This window comes from Diabrotica undecimpunctata, chromosome 4, assembly GCF_040954645.1.
Source record: "Diabrotica undecimpunctata isolate CICGRU chromosome 4, icDiaUnde3, whole genome shotgun sequence".
NCBI classification, from domain to species: Eukaryota; Metazoa; Arthropoda; class Insecta; order Coleoptera; family Chrysomelidae; genus Diabrotica; species Diabrotica undecimpunctata.
Window position 1 is genome coordinate 68,878,485 of NC_092806.1, and position 20,176 is coordinate 68,898,660.

Sequence of the window (20,176 nt, forward strand, 5' to 3'; positions counted from 1 at the left end):
AACTCAGTTTTCATACCTGCGATTAATTTTCAAAACCCCCTCATTTTAAAGGTAATTATTTCAGTTTAAAATAAAGTTTGCAAAATTACTTTAACTGTAGTAGTAAAAAGGTTATAACTATTAAACATAAAAAATTTCATTAAAAAGTTGCAAACCAATTTGTGTATAAGAGATTTAAATAAAATTAAGCTATAAAAGGAAAGACAGTTAAGATTTGATTTTACGTATAGTGTGTCTGTGTATCCGCTTATACGTATTTCACCCTAAAAGGGATCTTCGGAGCGGCTATTCACAAACGTTCTGAACGTAAAAATAATCTTTTCTGTCATAATAGAAGCAACTTTAAAATGGCTTCGATCTGGACGCAATAGCGACATCTGATAAATAAATCGGTCAACTGATTTTTGAAACCAAATTCAGATTTCTGCTTTAATCTGTGCCTTCTAAGAATTGCAAGGCAAAACAGACGTTTATAAAGATGTTATTAGAGACATGGGGAATCTAAAATTGCATTCCACAACATATCTCCCCAACTAAGCAAAAATCCTTAGCGAATTTTTTTCTTGTACTCATAAAGAGTATATCGGAATAAAAGGAAAGATAGATAAGATTTGATTTTACGTATAGTGCGTCTGTGTATCCGCTTATACGTATTTTACCCTAAAAGGAATCTTCGGAGCGGCTATTCACAAACGCTTTGAACGTGAAAATAATCTTGTCTGTCATAATAGAAGCAACTATAAAATGGCTTCGATCTGGACGCAATAGCGACATCGGTTGAGTTTACCGAAAGTACAAGTACAAATATAAAAAGATAAAGCTTTAGAAAAGTTCATTTTGTTTATATTATGTTATGAATTTTTGATTTATATAAAACAACAATGAGTAAATATTTGTTTCTTTGTAGATTAATTGCAGTTAATTATTAGAAATTTTTTTAGCAATTGCCCATTATACCCTTTGATAGATTAGGGGATAGATTTGGCAATCGTCAAATCAACAGTTGCCAGATTACAACAGATGTTTAATCTCGAAAGAGACAAATATTTACTCGTTATTGCTTCATATAAATTAAAAATTACAGAATTCATAAAATAGTATAATCAAAATGTACTTTTTAAAAGATTTATCTCTTTATATTTGAGGCATACAACATATATATGCATTATAAAAACATGCCAACACTGCCAAACCGAAATATTTTTGACATTTGCGGCTATATTCAGCTTGTACTTACTCAAACATAGAACATATGTTTATATTTTTGCCATGTAAGTGTCAAAAAGTCAAAAACGTCAAGTTTTATTGGGTAGTGTGACATGAGTGTGACTCATTTTTAATTTTATACATTGTCAAATATTTAGGTGTTTTTCTGGTATTTATTATTATATTATTTAAAAATGGAGTGGTTATTTGGAAAAAAGGTAACCCCTGAAGAAATGCTTCGTAAAAACCAACGAGCGTTAAATAAAGCAATGAGAGATTTGGATAGAGAAAAGCAAAAGATGGAGCAGCAAGAGAAAAAAGTAATAAACGATATTAAAAAATTAGCCAAGGAAGGTCAAATGGTAAGTTCTATATCTCAATTGAGATAATATTTTAATAAAATTATTCATAGGACGCTGTCAAAATAATGGCTAAAGATCTAGTCAGAACTAGAAGATATGTGAAGAAATTTATGTTGATGAAAGCTAATATTCAAGCAGTATCATTAAAAATTCAGACTCTTAGATCCCAAAATACAATGGCACAAGCCATGAAAGGTGTGACTAAAGCTATGCAAAGTATGAATAGGCAGCTAAATTTACCACAGATACAAAGGATATTACAAGAATTTGAAAAGCAATCAGAAATTATGGATATGAAGGAAGAAGTTATGAATGATGCCATTGATGATGCGATGGAGGGAGATGATGATGAGGAGGAAAGGTAAAAACTAGAATTTAATAAGGTTAAGATAACAATCATTGATACATCTGCTATATCCTCAGCTTACTGTGAAAAATGCATAAGTCCAAAATACCTGATTTTACAGGAAACACAAAAAACCACTTTTGAGATTGAAATTTAAACAAAGTGCTAATCTACTGAAGTGAATACAGTTTCTAACTTAAAAGAATGTTGTTAACTTTAATTTTAACAATTATTTAAATAGGCATTTTTCATACTATAATTGTAAACTAAAATGGACTTATGCAGTTAAAAAACGCTAATCGGAACGCTAATGTTCTTTCAAAAATCATTAAATTTTCAAATTTTCCTTTTTTATTTTTAAGGACTGATTATAGAGGGCAGGAAATGATGCAAAAGGTACATAAACTTAATTTCTACATGGTCTAATTGGTAATTCCCTAAAATTAAGTGTTTGTCTAATTTTTTATTTAACTGTTCCTTTTAAGTTATACTTTAATGCTCTATCATTCACGGTGGGATCACCTGGTTCAAATCCAGGGCGAATGTTTTTAAGTAACTTTAATTCACCAAAATTTTTGTACTGTTAATGATTTATATAATTAACCTTATAGGGCTTTGAATTTTTTCTCATGTTTTTCATCTTTGTTTGGAGAATATAGTGCCAAGTTAAGTTCTTCAAAAACGTCATGAAATGTTTTTATACTTAAAGCACTTACCTCGTTTTTGATACGCCAATTGTTTCTATAAATTTGGTAAAGTTAGGATTTTGATTTAAAATGTGGTTTAAGTTACGGCTTAGATGTTGTTTTTCAGTAATAGTGAGATTAGAGCCTAGTTAATTTATTAAAAAATATTTGCTAACTTTTCTTCTTGAAAATCTTCCATTTTTTCTCGTAATATTCTGATTTGCAGTCAAACTATAATCACTTTTAGTGGGACTTTTTGTATCACTTTCAGTCTATATTGTTCTTACTAAAATACCTATAGACTAAATCTGTTCAGATTTTGTATTTAGGAAGTATTGATAGGAAACAGATCTTTGGCTACTGTTGTTTTTTTTGCACAAGCTGTAGTCAGTAACAATACCCTGGATGACACATAAATTTGTTTTCAAAAAACACTTTTTATTTTATAAACAATAAACAACAAAAAATGTAAACAATTATAGCACTAACTGTACAAGCACAATAAGGTAATATGTTTGAACAGGTTGGCCACTAATAAGAGCACTTGTGCAGATTTCATATGGTTGTCAAAATTAACAAGACTTATTTGGGGGGGGGGGGGGATCACGAACAAACTGGAGGAAAATTTAATGGTGAGTTTTATGGCACTTTTCACACACTTCTGGGTACCATAAAGAGATTCAAACCTTATTGTTATTAAAGTATATTTATTTATCTAGCAACGAAAAATCAGCAAATTTTAACCTAACCCCTGCACACAGAAGCATAGAAGGACCTCTCTGCTGTAGCCGCACTGACTCAGAAATACTAAAATACTGTATATACAAAAATTATAAAAAACTATTAACTAGCAAAGTCAAATTACTTTAAGTAGTGGATAGGATAGTCCTTCAAATAGTTGAAATCGTGGAAACAATTTTATCATATATTTATAATATATTTGAATAGTAAAAACAAATACATAATTATTTTAATACACCTACTAAATTGGTTATTTTGAATTAATGTTGCAAATAATATTATGCAAGCCAACTTCTTTTAATATTTGTATAAAACATAGAAGAGTACTAATTAGTGAGTTTTATTGTAATTACTTGACTTGTACATCTATAGTAAAGTAATATTTATTCTGTTTATGATTAAAATAGTTTTATTAGAAAATAAATAGGCCTGTTTAGTTACCTAGAAGAGTAGCCAAGATTTTTAGAAGGTTGTAGATTATAGAAAAAATATTGGCGTCACAAATGTCAAGCACCTTTGTTACTTCATCTGGCAGTTTTGCATTTCTCTCCTTTTTATTCTTCCAGTAATTTTCATAAATCTAGTTCACCTTCAAATAGAATGTTTGTCTGTGTATCACCAATGTCCATGATAGGAGAAAACTGTTCGATTTCTTCAAATCTTTTAATCGTTCCAATTCTTTTTCTTCTTGGGAATCAGTTAGGAGTGTGGGATTAATACCCTTAGCCCCTAGCATTCCAGTGAGGTGGCATGCAGTCTAGATGTTAAATTGGTACAAACATTGTTTAGAAGAGATATGTAAATTGAATGTCTGTAATATTCTTCTGGGCCACCTGGATGATTGATTCTCTTAGTCTGCCTACCCACAAATATAGGTAACTTCACTTCAACCTCTAATTTGTCTGCTAATTCCTTAACTAAGATCTTACTAAAACTTTCTTCGCAGTTAGATCTTCTATCTTTCAAAGTCGACATGGTATTGGAAACAACCTTAGTCACCAGGTTAGCATCAAGAGATTTTTGTTTGAAGAAGTTGGCTTAGTGGCAATGTTAATTTTAGTCTGTCAATCAGTGACATCATCGACACTAGAAACTCAGATGTGCATAAAGAATTAATTAAAGTTGATGCAAATGTAGCAATCTTGGGATCTTTCCATGTTGAGATAGATGTTAGTGCTTCAATTATATGTAAAATGCCAGATCTGAACTGTATTATGCTTTCATGGATCTCAACTGATCTTGTTTTGCATAAACTTGTTAAATTTTGTCTGAGTTTCAGTTTTAAAAGTTCATGTCTCTTGGCTGACATGTTAAAAAAATTATATTACCAACTTTATTGTTCCCACTGTGTTTCTGATGGACGATACATTAATAGAAGTTGAAAGTGAGTTGTTTAAAATATGATTCAAGCAAGGACATCTAACTGCATTTGTTGCAATCTTTTTTATTTCTGTTCTATCTATTCCATGTCTATCACCGACTGCTTCAGAGCTCAATATGCTACTACTGTCAGTACCGATTCCTACACATTTCTAGTACAGTTCTTTCAACTTTTTTTTTGATTTTCACTAATTATTTTTATGTTCTCATAAGCTTCAATGAACTTGACAAAGTTTTCAAGAATGTCGTTATTGATATGTATCACAAATTTAGGAAAGCTTTTTCACGTGGGATACGTCAGTCATTTCATCAAATATGACAGAAATTTGCACTTTTAACCACATTCATTATTTATTAATGGGGGGGGGGGTGGAGTGGGAACAAACGCAGACGCTTTAGTCTGTTGCTTTGTACAACAGGGCGTGGTTGTGTTATATATGTATGGCTTAAATAGACACATATAGCATGGTCCCCTCTCTGACACCGCCTTGGTACTATGCTAGAATAATGTTAACAGATGCCACCGAAAGTCTACTAAAATTGAATATGTTGGTATTAAGCATTTTTCGCAGTAAGCTAACGAAATGTTGTTTCTTTATATCTAGCTTTTGTTAAAGAGCCAATCCATGTAAATTTTTGTATAAATTTATTTATGTCTTTCACTTTTAAGCATTTAACATAAGCAAATATAATAAAGTGATTACCTAGTTCATGGTCATAGCTTGATTGGACATTATATTTAATGATTGTAATATATAACCAACTATATAATCAACTGTGGCAGAAAGAAAAGTACTTAAAAGTTGCATCCCTTCCAAATGTAATTTTATATTATTATTAAATGTAGTTTAAACCCCTGTTCCTATTAAAATAGAATTTAGAATGACATTAAGCTCATATTGAATAATTCCAAGTTTACAATCAATTCATAAATAACTAAGTAGAACATTATTGTCAAAAAAGCATAAGAAACAGTACTTTAGAATAATTTATGCAGTCATATAAATACCTTGTCTTAGCTAGTCCTGTATTGTTAATATTCTTTGAAAAATTCTTAGATATACTATTAGTGATCTATTTTAACATATTAATCATCAGAGCAAAATAGTTTGTGATGATCATATTTAGTTTATTTTCGTTAATGAATGAATCTATGAATTTTGCGAATACTTTCTATCTTTTGTATTCTTATGTGAATTTTAGACTTTATTGGTATTGTCAATTGTTCTTGTAATTTCATATACATATACATATATAATATATATATATATATATATATATATATATATATATATATATATATATATATATATATATATATATATATATATATATATATATATATATATATATATATATTGTTCTGAAGCTATTTTCTTGTGGCATTTTAAATTAATTACTATTTAACTGGGAATAAGCCACAATTAAAGGTTAAAATACGTTTATTGACGTTTCAATTTCCACTTCGGAAATCGTTCTCAAAATACAAACATTAGTAAATTAAACAAATTTTGTTTTTGTTACTTAGTGAAAAATTCTTCTATTAATTTAATTTTATCTGACTCATCTATATTGACAATTCAGACATACATTATACATTTTAAAGTAGACGACTTTAAAATAATATTGCCAATATTGTTGAGTTGCGTTCCTGGGACGACTTTACTTATAAGATAGTTCATTCGATTACATGAAATCAACTTTAACTTGAGAATATCCGTCAGAAAAGATCATAACATGTAATTCGTCTTTAAAAAGACAAATACATGCCATGATGACAGTAAAATTCTCCTGTTAGTGATTCCATAGTAAATTATGAGGGAAAAACCAGGAAAAAAAACCTCATAATACTATCCCGACATGGTAAGTATTTGATCTTGCATTTATTTTACCTTCAATAAATACCAAATTCCGATTTTATATGTTTGTTATTTAAAAAATATAAATGATGTATTCTCCATATGTTACTGACTTACCAATACTGGTATTTTCTTTTTAATAACTTCCTCTTTCAATATGGGTAACCAGATCCTACTACATTCTGCCGAGGAATTCGCGACACAATTGGTCTCATTTAGCATAATTAGAGCCGCTTCTTTGATTTTTCTCTTGAAAAATAGAACAAGACTAAATATATCAGCTATAATGGAGTTAATAACAGTATGTACTGATAATACATATTTTCAACTAAATAATGAATTCTATAAACAAAGTTTTGGACTAGCAATGGGCTCTAGTTTATCTCCATTATTAGCCGATATATTTATGGAAGATTTTGAAACAAATATTATTTCTAAACAAAATTTAAAACCCTCAGTATGGTGGAGATATGTAGATGATGTATTCTCAATATGGCCTCATGGATCAGAGTTGTTGGACACATTCCTAAATGATATAAACGATAAAGAAGAGACAATAACATTTACCATGGAAAAGGAATATAATAACACATTACCTTTTCTGGATGTTTTAATCTCTAAGAACGATACTGGATACGAAACTCAGGTGTATAGAAAACCAACACACACCAACAGATATTTAAATTTCAAATCAAATCACAATATTAATATTAAAAAGGGAATCATTAAATCCTTATACGATAGAGCCAAAATTACTTGTTCTAACCAAAATTCGTTCTTGGAGGAGAAACATTTGTTAACATCTGTTTTATTAAAAAATGATTATCCTTTATCGTTTATAAATAAGGAATTTTCAACAATAGATCGAATAGAACAAAACAACTTAGAACGAGATCCTACAACATATACAAGGGATAATACGAGGAAAATAACAATACCATATATAAAAGGATTATCGGAAAAGCTTAAAAGGATAGGAAATAAATTCAACATTTCAACAACATTCAAAACAACAAACACATTGAGATCTATTTTGTCCAAAACCAAACCTAACAATGAACAAGAAAGGACAAAGAATTGCATTTATAAAATACCTTGTGAATGCGATCAGTTTTATTTAGGTGAAACATCAAGGCCATTAAATGTTAGAATAAGTGAACATCAATCCTATATTAAAAATAGAGAATTTGATAGATCTCAAATATGTAAACATGCATGGGATAATGAACATAGGGTTCAATGGAATGATTCAAATATAGTCCTAAAAGAAACGGATGGTAAAAAGAGAAAAATCAAAGAAGCGGCTCTAATTATGCTAAATGAGACCAATTGTGTCGCGAATTCCTCGGCAGAATGTAGTAGGATCTGGTTACCCATATTGAAAGAGGAAGTTATTAAAAAGAAAATACCAATATTGGTAAGTCAGTAACATATGGAGAATACATCATTTATATTTTTTAAATAACAAACATATAAAATCGGAATTTGGTATTTATTGAAGGTAAAATAAATGCAAGATCAAATACTTACCATGTCGGGATAGTATTATGAGGTTTTTTTCCTGGTTTTTCCCTCATAATTTACTATGGAATCACTAACAGGAGAATTTTACTGTCATCATGGCATGTATTTGTCTTTTTAAAGACGAATTACATGTTATGATCTTTTCTGACGGATATTCTCAAGTTAAAGTTGATTTCATGTAATCGAATGAACTATCTTATAAGTAAAGTCGTCCCAGGAACGCAACTCAACAATATTGGCAATATTATTTTAAAGTCGTCTACTTTAAAATGTATAATGTATGTCTGAATTGTCAATATAGATGAGTCAGATAAAATTAAATTAATAGAAGAATTTTTCACTAAGTAACAAAAACAAAATTTGTTTAATTTACTAATGTTTGTATTTTGAGAACGATTTCCGAAGTGGAAATTGAAACGTCAATAAACGTATTTTAACCTTTAATTGTGGCTTATTCCCAGTTAAATAGTAATTAATATATATAATATATATATATATATATATATATATATATATATATATATATATATATATATATATATATACAGGTTGGTCCTTAAGTAATTGTACAAACAGAAACCGTAGATTCTGCACTTTAAAATATTACGATTTAAGCATGCTTAATTGCTTTAATAAAATGTTAATATGTATTAAGAAAGATACAGGGTGTTAAAGTGGAAATTTAAAATTTTATTTTTCGCTATAACTTTTACGTTTGTAAATATTTTTGGACAAAAATTTACAGTTGGGTGCTTTTGAGTAGGGCAAATTATAATTTTATACATACTTTAATGTAACTAATAGAAGGCGCCACATATGCCACATGTGGCATACATTTGCGCTTAACTTTTTTGCTCTTTCAGTTAGCTCTATTTGTGTTAAAAAATATTAAAGATACATTATTTTTACAAAGAAAAGGTATACTTGTTAGTAACCTGAAAATTCAACCGTTTTCGAGATAATCGCATTTTATAAGTCAGCTGCATAATAATTCTTAGTTTGATATTTGTGCGGTAAAGCACTGAATACCTGTTCTTCTTCTTCATGTGCCGAGCTCGATTATCGAGCGTTGGCTATCAAATTGGCTATAGTAATTTTGTTGACGGCAGCTCGGAAAAGAGATGCAGAGGATCTGTTAAACCCATCTCTCAGGTTTCTAAGCCATGACGTTCTTCTTCGACCTGGCCCTCTTCTTCCGTCTACCTTGCCTTGTATTATTAAATGGAGTATATTATATCTCTCTGGGTGGCGCATAACATGGCCAAAATATTCAAGTTTGCGATTTTTATCTGTTTTGACGACTTCCGTAACTTTTCCTATCCGATGAATACCTGAATACTGAATACCTGTAGATAAGCATAATTCATAGTTTATTCTTATTAAAACAACTCAAAGATGATAATGTAACATCACAAAATGCTTTTATATGGGTGCTAAATGTCTTATTGGAGAAAAGATTCTTCATCTTCTTCTTTAGGTGCCGTGTCCGTATTCAGACGTCGGCCGTCATCATGTTTACAATTTCCCTTTTCTATCGCTTCTTACGTTTCTATAATGGCGTTGTATTACTTTTTCTCTATCGTAAAATTCTGAAAGCCCAAAATATGTGGTTTATGCAAGATGGTACACCACCACATTCTAGAGAGAAGGCAGTTAGAACATACTTAAATACAACTTTTCTAAACGTTGGATTGGTCGTGGTAGTCATTTTCCTTGGCAATGTGGTGAGATATTGATATAATTATTTATTTCATAAAAAATCCGAAAAGAATACTTATTATTCATTACGTAAATTGTTTACCCATTTTTATTAGGACAAATAGAAACTAGAGCACAGGTATTGAATAACATATATATGTCCTGTTTCATAATACTTTTGCTACAAATCTAACCTGAAAGACTCAGCATTTTTACAAAAACATCATCGTTGGCCTAATAACCGATATTGTTATAAATATAGTAAACACACAGGCAATTTAGTTTAGCATAATATTAGTTCGTTAGTAAATCATAATAGTCCATTTGTTTGAGATGTAATTATAGTTACTGGTAAGCTGTAACGTAATCATATAAATAAGTAATATCATCGATAGGTTATTCCGTGTGTATATAAGTAACCAATGAACGAGATACATCACAGTTTAATACATTATTTAACCTCTGCGACAAATAAGATGTAGTTCCATAATATATCATAAGATTTGGATATATCCAAAATAATATAATTCATCCATTATACATTATAGCCACCACGTAGCCCAGAATTTAATCCGCTTGATTTTGGTATATAAGGCGCATTAAAACAACGTGTCTATAAGAATCCCATAAACAGTCGCAACCAACTGTGGGAAGAAATAAATACTGCAGCAGTTTCTTTAGAACCAATCTTTTATCGAATATATTGACAAATGAATTAAAGAAAATGGTGGACATATCGAACACTTACTTTGACAAAAAGTTATGTTATTTAGTTTAACTATTTCTTAATTTGGTTTGTAAACAAAATGTTTTGATTACGACTCTAATTTAACATAAAAAGTAAAATGTTTGATGTAAAATCCTATTATTCTGTTATTTTGTCAAATCCTATTATTAATAATCCTGCTGATATATTTATTTTATTTAATATTTCGTTAACTATTAACTTTAGTTAAAGGTATTTTATACCAAAATTCAGAAGTATTAATGTTTTTGTCTATTTTTTCTTCGTCGCCTGGAGTAATTGCCTTAAATCAGAATTATGCAGCTGATTGGTAAAATGCGATTATCTCGAAAACTGTTGAGTTTTGAAGTTATTAACAGGTATACCCTTTTTTTGTTAAAATAATGTATCTTCAATATTTTTTATCCCAAATACAGGTAACTTAAAGAGCAAAAAAGTTAAGTGCAAATTTATACCACATATGTGGCATATGTGGCGCCCTCTATCAGTTACATCAAAGTGTGCATCAAATTATAATTTCTCATATTTAAAATTTTTTCATATTCCCAGCTGTTAATTTTTATACATAAATGATAATTTATATATATGATTTTATACATAATTGAAAATAAAACAAAATAAAATTTTAAATTTTCACTTTAACACCCTGTATCTTTCTTAATATTAACATTTTATTAAAGTAATTTGGATTAAATCGTAATATTTTAAAGTGTAGAATCTACTATTTCTTTTTGTACAATTATTTAAGGACCACCCTGTATATATATATATATATATACATATTTACATATTTACGTCCTACTATCCTTATGGACTCAAACCATAGCGATAAGTCATCTTGTGTATTAAATCAAGAGACAAAACATTCTTAATGCACAAATTTCTGTTTGGATAAGATGAACTTCAATACTTTTCCGTTAGGTGCTCCTGTCATTACCAACTCATTACGATTTCCTCTTTTTACAACCTTATCAGTATAATTTTTATCAGTATTGTGTTACTGTGGTCTCATATACACGCCTTATAGACTCAGACAGTGTTGTCAGTTCGCTCACTGCATATTTAGATTTTAAACAAACACTTATAAATGACAAAATATTTTTATCATTTCTAAAAATTTGAACCTGATATTTATTGAAAGAAACATAATACTTTTGGTTAATTAAAGTCAATTTAATACTTTTTTAAAGAATATTTCAAGTTCTTCTGTCGTTTATTTTCCGGTCGGTAATCTAGAATTCCAGTGTAAAGAAGAAGGGGGCGACCTAAATTCAAATATCTGGACGATGTACAGGATGATTGAAGGGAGATTATAGTAAGGGAATGGAGAAGACCGACACTTAACATAAAATGATCTAAGAATATTTTGAGGCAGACCAGCTCACGGAGGGCTGTAGCGCCAACTGATGATGATGAATCTAGAATTCCTACTTAATATATAGTGAGGAAATTTCTTGAATTTTGATTAGAATTATTCTTCTTTTGCACGGAGTTGAGTCGTGGACTCTCACATACGCTAATCGACGCTACCGACCAAGTTACTAATCAGGACGTTTTATTAAGAATGCAAAAAGGAAAAGAGTTGCTAACCACGATAAAAACAGCCAAAATCGAATACCTCGGTCATATCATGAGGACCAGCGAAAGATATGGGTTGCTGTTGCGAACGACATATGTGGTTCACCACAACAACCTTAAATCTTTTCAGAGTAGCAGTTTGCAAAATACAGATTGCCATGATGGTCGCCAACATCCGAAACGGATAGACACTACAAGAAGAATTCTTCTTTTACATAGGCAAATTGTATATTTTTCTTCGATGGTACCTTCTACCCAAGTGGAATATTTTCCTTCCGTCTATTTTATGGTGGATCTGTGCTTTTTTTTTAAATGGTGACTTATCCTGTACTATTCTAACTATTCTGTTCTCTTCTATTCTGCTAAGCCCGTTCCATTCTCTTTTTCTTTTTTGCAATAATTCTTTAATGTTGTCTATTCTGTGTAGGTGTCTAATCTCATTACTCATTTATATGTTGAATAGTGTCTTCGCAGGTTATTAAAAAATGTAGTTCTGTATATTATTTACATTATTATTTACATTTATTTTTTTTTCAGTGATGCAATTGTCAATCAAGTTTTAGATGAACTGGGTCTTCAGTTGAATGATACTCTTTCTGGACTGCCTCAACATGCCGGATCTTTACCTGCCTCTGGGCAAAAACATCCTGCAGCTGCAACAGCTGTTGCAGGTAACTTTAAAATCATTTATTTCAGAGTCCATGAGTCCATTTCAGAAATCGTTCTCAAAGTACAAATTAAACAAATTGTGTTTTTGTTAATTGGTAATAAATATTTCTTCTAATAATTTAATTTTATCTGACTCGTTCACATTGACAATTCAGACAGATACATTTTAAAGTAGATTAGTTTTAAATGATATTGGCAATATTGTTGAATTGCGTTCCTGGGATGACTTCATTGGATAAAAAATTTTAATAATCGAATGAACTATCTTCCAATAAAGTCATCTAAGTAACGCAACTCATTTTACAATTTACAATTTTACAATGAGTTGCGTTACATGATGATTTGACAAATCATTTTAAAGTCATATAATTTAAAATTATAATTTGAGTCTGAATTGTCAATATGAATAAGTCAGATAAAATTAAATTATTAGAAGAATAAGTACCAAGTAACAAAAACAATAGTTGTTTAATTTGTATTTTAGAACAGTTTACATCTCATAATTATTATACAAACTATGTTTTGTAGGAGGAGGCAATGGTGGCACTGGTGGAAGCAACAGCAACAGCAACAGTGGCGGCGGTGGCGGAGGTGGCCTTTCTGATGCCGATGCTGATTTGCAAGCTCGACTAGATAATTTACGCAGAGAGTAGATATTAAGTAAGATAAAAGAGCAATTAAAAAATAAGGAACTTTGTATACATATTCTATTGTAAAACCTACGAACATTTGATCTTTCTATTTTATAAAGTTTATTAACAAACCAAATTCTTGTAGCTTATTGCTTCCACTTACTGTTTTGATAATGGTGTAATTATCTGTGATTTTTTCAAATATAATAATCAATCTATAATACTTTTCATCATTTAGCAATTTAACAAATCAGTTAAGGCGAATATGTTCTGTATATAATTAAATATTTTCACATATAAAAGTATTTTAAATAAAAGCATTTGATGTATTTACTTTTATTTTTAATAAAGAACAAATACATAATTAATAAAAAGGACTACCCGCAAATGGTTTTATATTTTAAGTTTAGTGAAAATCCCGATATCTATCTTGGTGATAGTGAAAATACTGTTATGATCTCTCCTCGATCTTGACCAGTTATACCTAAGTACTTGACCAATATATGACCTTTGTATTAACTTTCCCTTGACGTGATATGATGATACATGATTTGGGTAATGTTAATATGAGTCGCGTCGATCGGATTAACCAAGCGGGCTGGGCGGCTGGCTTCTCCTTCGCTTCAATGCTAGAGATGTCAGTTCGATCCCCGGCTCGGTGTACAGAAAACAAAAAGGCTAACGCAGCAGTTTAAAATTCTAAAATGAATCTGCGGCTTAGTCTAGAATATGCTGGTATCTGATCGGCCTATGGTGGAGCAGTACGGCAAGAGATAAGGGCTTGCGGCTAGGTGATACTCCTCCATAGATCCTTACCGGAAGGGCGTCGAACGCCTAAATACCGGGTGTATATATATATATATATATATATATATATATATATATGAATCGCATGGCTATAAACAAATTTTCAACAATCTACAGGATTCCGTCTTAAGGCTTGGACACGCCTGTTATGCAGCCTTCCGATTAGTGTTGTATCAATCGCGATTGATTCATTCATTTTGATTCAATTACTTCAAAGTATTGAACGACGGCACCAATCGAACCAAAATAAAATCCCACAGCCAATAACCTCATTATTTTCGGTCCTCGGTCGTTCCTCACTTGCGTCGAAGACCGATCAGCTGAATGCGTTCGTTTGAATGATTGAAATATTAAAATACTAAATATTGAATTAAGAATTGCGTGCAAGGCAGAAACTTAGCTGCAGACCGGGAGTATTGGATTTGGAAAATATTCTATCGGGCCCCAGCGATTGCTTTCGCTTGTATTGTTAATAGTTTAGTTAGGTAGTTAAAATCATAAAATATCTATTTGCACGCCTTTTAAACAAAGCTAGAGCGAGACCAAGCGTTTAAAAATATAATAAATTCTAGCTTTTCGAATAATTTCTTAAGAATCTGTACGAACTTAAATGTTAAAAAATATATATTTAGGTGATAAAAATAAACGTGATATTCCAAAAATTTGAAAATGAATACACATATGAAATACCGTAAGCAATGCTCTCGGTTTTCAGTCGATTCAGCTAAATCAATCGGTTACTCGTTATTTCTTTGAAATGGCGACGAAAAGAATTGAAACGAACCAACGATTGAAATAATTCGATCGTATTCGGAGTCGGTCACTGATTGATTCGGTCCTCGTAAAATAAACGATTGATACAACACTACTTCCTATCATACATAGTTCTGCGGTGGATAGTTGAAAACTATTTTATATAAATTGTTTCGCTGAATACAAATATGTAGTCCCCCGTCTCATTTTATCATAAGATGTAGTCTCCCATAAGATAGAATAGTTTTTAACATGTATACAGAAAAGAACTCAGCTGTCGAACTATATATGATCGGAGTAGGATTGGAAGGCTGTATGATGGGTGTGTACCGGGTTTTATGTTGCAGAAATCGGGAAGGCACTCTGCACGTACTGTTAGAACAGTGAACGTAAACATTGAGTACATGATGCTTTTACCTCATTTGTTGGATGACGAGACTTAATTTTTTTTCAATACTTCAGAACGCCGATGTACAAGTTCAATGAGTTGAAAGACACATTTTAGAAGAGCTATCACTCCCAGACACCGTTTGGCAGTATTTTTAACACATTCGCTGCCACTTCGCCAAAAGGCGTTTTGTGCTACTTGAGTCAAACTGTCGCCTTTTCGCATTCACAAACTATGGAATTAAATTTAAAATAACTAATTTTAAACATTGAAGGTGTACTAAAGGAATTTATTATCATAGTACCGTAATCTCAGTTTTAAGAAAACAACACCGCGCAAAATTTAAACATCACACGACAAGCATCCCGCAGCATGAATACAAATAGTCATGAGATAATACTTAATTGGAATATTGATCTGATCTTCCACCTGGCTATGTTAAAATAACTAGACCAGTACATAGTTAAAATGACAAGTGATGCAGCATATGGGATACAAGTATACTTTGATTTATGTCGAGGTCTTTGTGACATAAATAGAAAGACCTCTATAATGCAAAATATCGGTTGGCTCTTTATAAATTTTCAAATAATCATATGGCACCTTTCACACTTAAAATGGCTTCACCCAAAAATATGTGGACATATAAACGTATACCACTACATTGAAAATTGTAAATTAACTTTTTACCCTAGTAAACCCTAAATTAAATATGACTGGCAATAGTGAAGATCGTCAAACAATAATTCTAAATAAGAAAGAACTTAATATTATTCTGTTTAATGATAATAAGCCACAATTTTACTTTAAAATAAGTTTATTTAACGTTTCGATTTCCACTTCAGAAATCGTTTTTTCAATGCAACTTCAATAAAATAATATTTTTCCAAGTTACATTACCTGCTAAACCATGATAATACAAGTTGACTTTCGGTAATAACACTAATTACGAATAAAATTGTGCATTTAAAAAAATTACTAAATGTTTTTAAATTAGCAGAAATTGTATATAGACCAAAAACAAATCAAAAGATATGATGGGCTTTCTTGTCCGACATTATTCGTCAAAAGTTATGCAATTGTTTACATTTTTAAAGCTATTAAAATATTTTATTGAACTTAGTGGTTATTATATCTAATAATTATGTTTTTATCAACAACTATATCATCAATCAATGGGACTACAGCCTTATAATAGAGCCTCAACTTTCCCAACTTTATTTCGCCAGTCAGCCCTATCCTTTGCCAGTTTGCTGCATCTATTTTTCTAGCATCTTCGTCTACACCATCCCTCCATCTAAGCTTTGGCCTACCTCTCCGTCTACTTCCCACTGGCTGTGACATCAGGATTTGTCTAGAAAGGTTGTTCTGCTGCGATCTTGCTATATGCTCTGTTCATCTTGATCTTTCTATTTTTATGGTAGATATCACGTCTTTATCACCAGATTACTGATTGTATTTGTGATATATCTTATGTTGTACCTCCTCCTCCAAAAACCGTTTTCACAGATGCCATCGAATATTTCTCTCAGGACTCTTCGTTCAAATATGAGCAAGAGTTGTCAATAACTTAAGCAATGCAAAGTGCAATATAGTCATAAAGAGAATTTTACAACTTTCTGTGTTGTAGTTGTGGTTCATTTTGCGTTATTGTATCGATGTGAGAAAATTGAATTTAACAATTAAAAGGCCAGCCAATGTTAAAATAGTCTAACAGACTTCACAACTTGGCATTTCAGGTTAAATTATTAACATGTTAACATCCTCATCCGGTCGCGAGGACACGATTTTATGCGGTTTTAACATAGGAATGTGTCCGCTATGGCCCTGCAATATAGAATGTTGAACCAGGTTCTGTGTAGCAATTCCGATTAGAAAAATCTAGTGTAAAAACTAACTTGAAGTCTTTCATTAAGTATAGAAATAAGAATACCTACAATTAATAAAAAAATGTATTAAACAAATAAGCTATAGAAATACATATCTATTATAGGTATGTATATACATGTATTTCAAAAAAATTAATGAGTTTTGTGAAATAAATTAAAACATTCCAGACAAAACCTAGGACTATTTTTGTACTGGGCACAGTACGTTATTACTTTCTTCACCTTATTTTTATCTATCAGTCCATCCTGTTTTCTTTTGTAACATCCCTTGCAGTACCGTCTTTTTTCCCGTGCCTTACAGTCTAATTTTGTAAATACGTGAGCATTGAGGTTTACTGCATATAGAAAATCATTTATGGATATGTTGGTCTATTCGGCATTCTTGTAGATGAAATGGGCATTAAAAATTATTGAAGTACCTAATACAATTTCTATAGCTATTTTTTTGTACCAACGGACAGTTCGTCGCAGCGCCGTACTGTAACTCGACATATGATCGGATAAATCAATGTAGCTTTTACTTGAATTGAAATCAATTACCGCTTTCGGTTTTTGAAAATTATTTCCCCGACGTTGAAGTTAGACCATTTCAGCGTTGTGGCAGGTGGATAAAACCAAAACATCAATTTGCAAAACATCATGCCACTTGAAGACACATATTCTTTCATTTTCTCTGGCAATTACTTCACCTTTTTTAAGTTTTTTATTTATTACTTCGACTGGATTACCTTGCGATTATTTCGCAAAGTTCCGAGACAATAGGTGTTGTTATCCAAAAATATGTACGCTAATTGAAGGCTTGTATACCAGTTATCAGTTACACAAATTCTACCAGACCCTAAAAGACCTCGCGACAAGCACTGCACTGGTAGATGCTGTTAATTCACCTTGCTTCTCTTTGCCTGCATATACACTTAGGTTCCATGTATAACCATTCTGAGTACACAATTTAATTATTTTAATGCCATATTTATGGCATTTTTGTGGATTATACTGCTTGAAGAGTAAACGTCTCTGAAACGGTACCATGGCTTCGTCGATGCAAAATGTTTTCCCTGTTGTAAATATTTTTTGATAGTTGCTTATGATTTGGTCTATAAGTGGTTGCACTTTATACAGTCGGTCTCCTTCTGGGCACTTAGAGTTATCTGAGAAGTGCCACATTTTCAGAAGTAACTCAAATCGGTTGCGGCTCATAATATTAGGAGCAACATTATTTTTGAACATCCACTTCGTTGACGAATAATCCCGAATGGAATTCATTCACACTATTCCCATGTAGCCCAGTAAACCTAGAAATTGTGCAATTTCCTTTCGTCGCGTCATCGGACACCTCGATGAATATGGTGTCCGCTCGTTTTGAACGTCTCCGGTGGGCCATGGCGGACACCGGTGACCGCTCTATTTTTTTTAAAACTGTTAACAAAAAATGGTTCGAATGGTGGGGATTCGATTTGAATGCGGATTAAATGGTAAAATTTTGTTTAATATTGCTTCGGTCCAATGGAACATTTTGGTGAAAAATCCTTCTTAATCTGTTAGTCAAAGTTCTTGGCAGAACAAACCGCAAAAGATAATTTATTAAAATCGAATACAAATGCGACATAGGAGGAATATAAGCATTAATTCTTGAATTACGAACACAGGGATGGATTGCATGAGCTTATATTTGTATATTTTTTTAAAAATCGGGAAGGAAAAAGTTAAGACCTCGAAATCGGAGGCTACCACGTCCATATTCAGAATTAACTAATCGTCTGTCGAGTTTTAATTTCTTTTTAATATTCTGTTACTCGAACGATTACTTTGTGTCCACAATCCAGAATATTACTCATCGACATTTAAAATCTACTACATATCTAAGTGCATATAAATCTTACTTTTTGACACTACCACCCAGTTTGCATATATTCGCTATGCTACAAGCAGAATATCGGGACCATTTTCCGACCATCCCAAAAATTTTTCAAATTTCCCCTTGCTTTCAAAGATCTATCATTTTTTTGTGGTGTACTCGAAACACAAATCCAAAAATACCAAATATGCATTAGATCTTTTTTAAAGTTTTATCATTATTCCTTTTCTACGGTGGAAAAACTCTGCCAAGATAAAGTACCTACTTTTCATAATGTTTGAAAAAAAATATTCTTTCCAAAAATCTCTACTTCTATTTTTAAAAAATTTGTGAAACTGTAGAAATCCGAAGTCATCTTGAGAATATAACAGAGGGAAATTTACATTTTATCCCCTATTTGGAACCAAAGACTGCAGTGCCCGCCAGACTGCGTCAAGAGACGAGACGGCCGAAACCAGCAACCGCCGCCATCAGGAGCGTCACGACAGTAGTCGAGAAACCAGGTTGCAAGATGTATAAAGGCCAATGCATAATAGTGTAAACTTAGAAGCTACATAAAAGGTAGTGAAACGGTGAGATGAGCCACATACAAGTCGTTAAAAAGCAGTCAAAAACGAAAAGGAAAACCGGAAGACGATTAGTTTAGTATTCAGTTGGTTGAAATATTTTAAGAAGAGTGGGGCATGTGTAACTAACTTCTCGTTCTGACTGTGGATACTGATCTTGCGATATCAAAATAACGATATGTAAACAAATAAGTTATAACATTTAATAAGTATTAGTTATAACAAATTTTAAAAAATCTCAAACTGAACATTCATATGAAGCTTCCTTATTTTTTATTGCACAATAAACACATTTGGCTTAATAAAACTGTAATATAGGAATAAAATAAATGTAATATATATACCTACACCAGCTAACTTGTTAAGTAGTTTAGATGCTAGAATTTTTTAAAGGATTTATATATTTTTGAAATTTTGTTACATTGTCACAAGTGGATGCAAATTAAATGTCTTGCGTTTTATTGTTGTTTCATGTTTATTTTATGCAATAAC

The 20,176-nt window shown here is 31.3% G+C and overlaps 1 protein-coding gene across 1 annotated transcript; it reads left to right on the plus strand.

Annotated features, from left to right (window-relative positions):
• The first annotated feature begins 1,286 nt into the window (after positions 1-1,286).
• Vps2 (vacuolar protein sorting 2) lies at positions 1,287-20,145 on the plus strand. The gene is made up of 4 exons (XM_072529682.1): positions 1,287-1,568; positions 1,619-1,929; positions 12,663-12,796; positions 13,323-20,145. Exons 1-4 carry the CDS (start codon positions 1,401-1,403, stop codon positions 13,445-13,447), a joined length of 738 nt encoding a protein of 245 aa, XP_072385783.1. The 5' UTR covers positions 1,287-1,400; the 3' UTR covers positions 13,448-20,145.
• Positions 20,146-20,176: the final 31 nt, after the last annotated feature.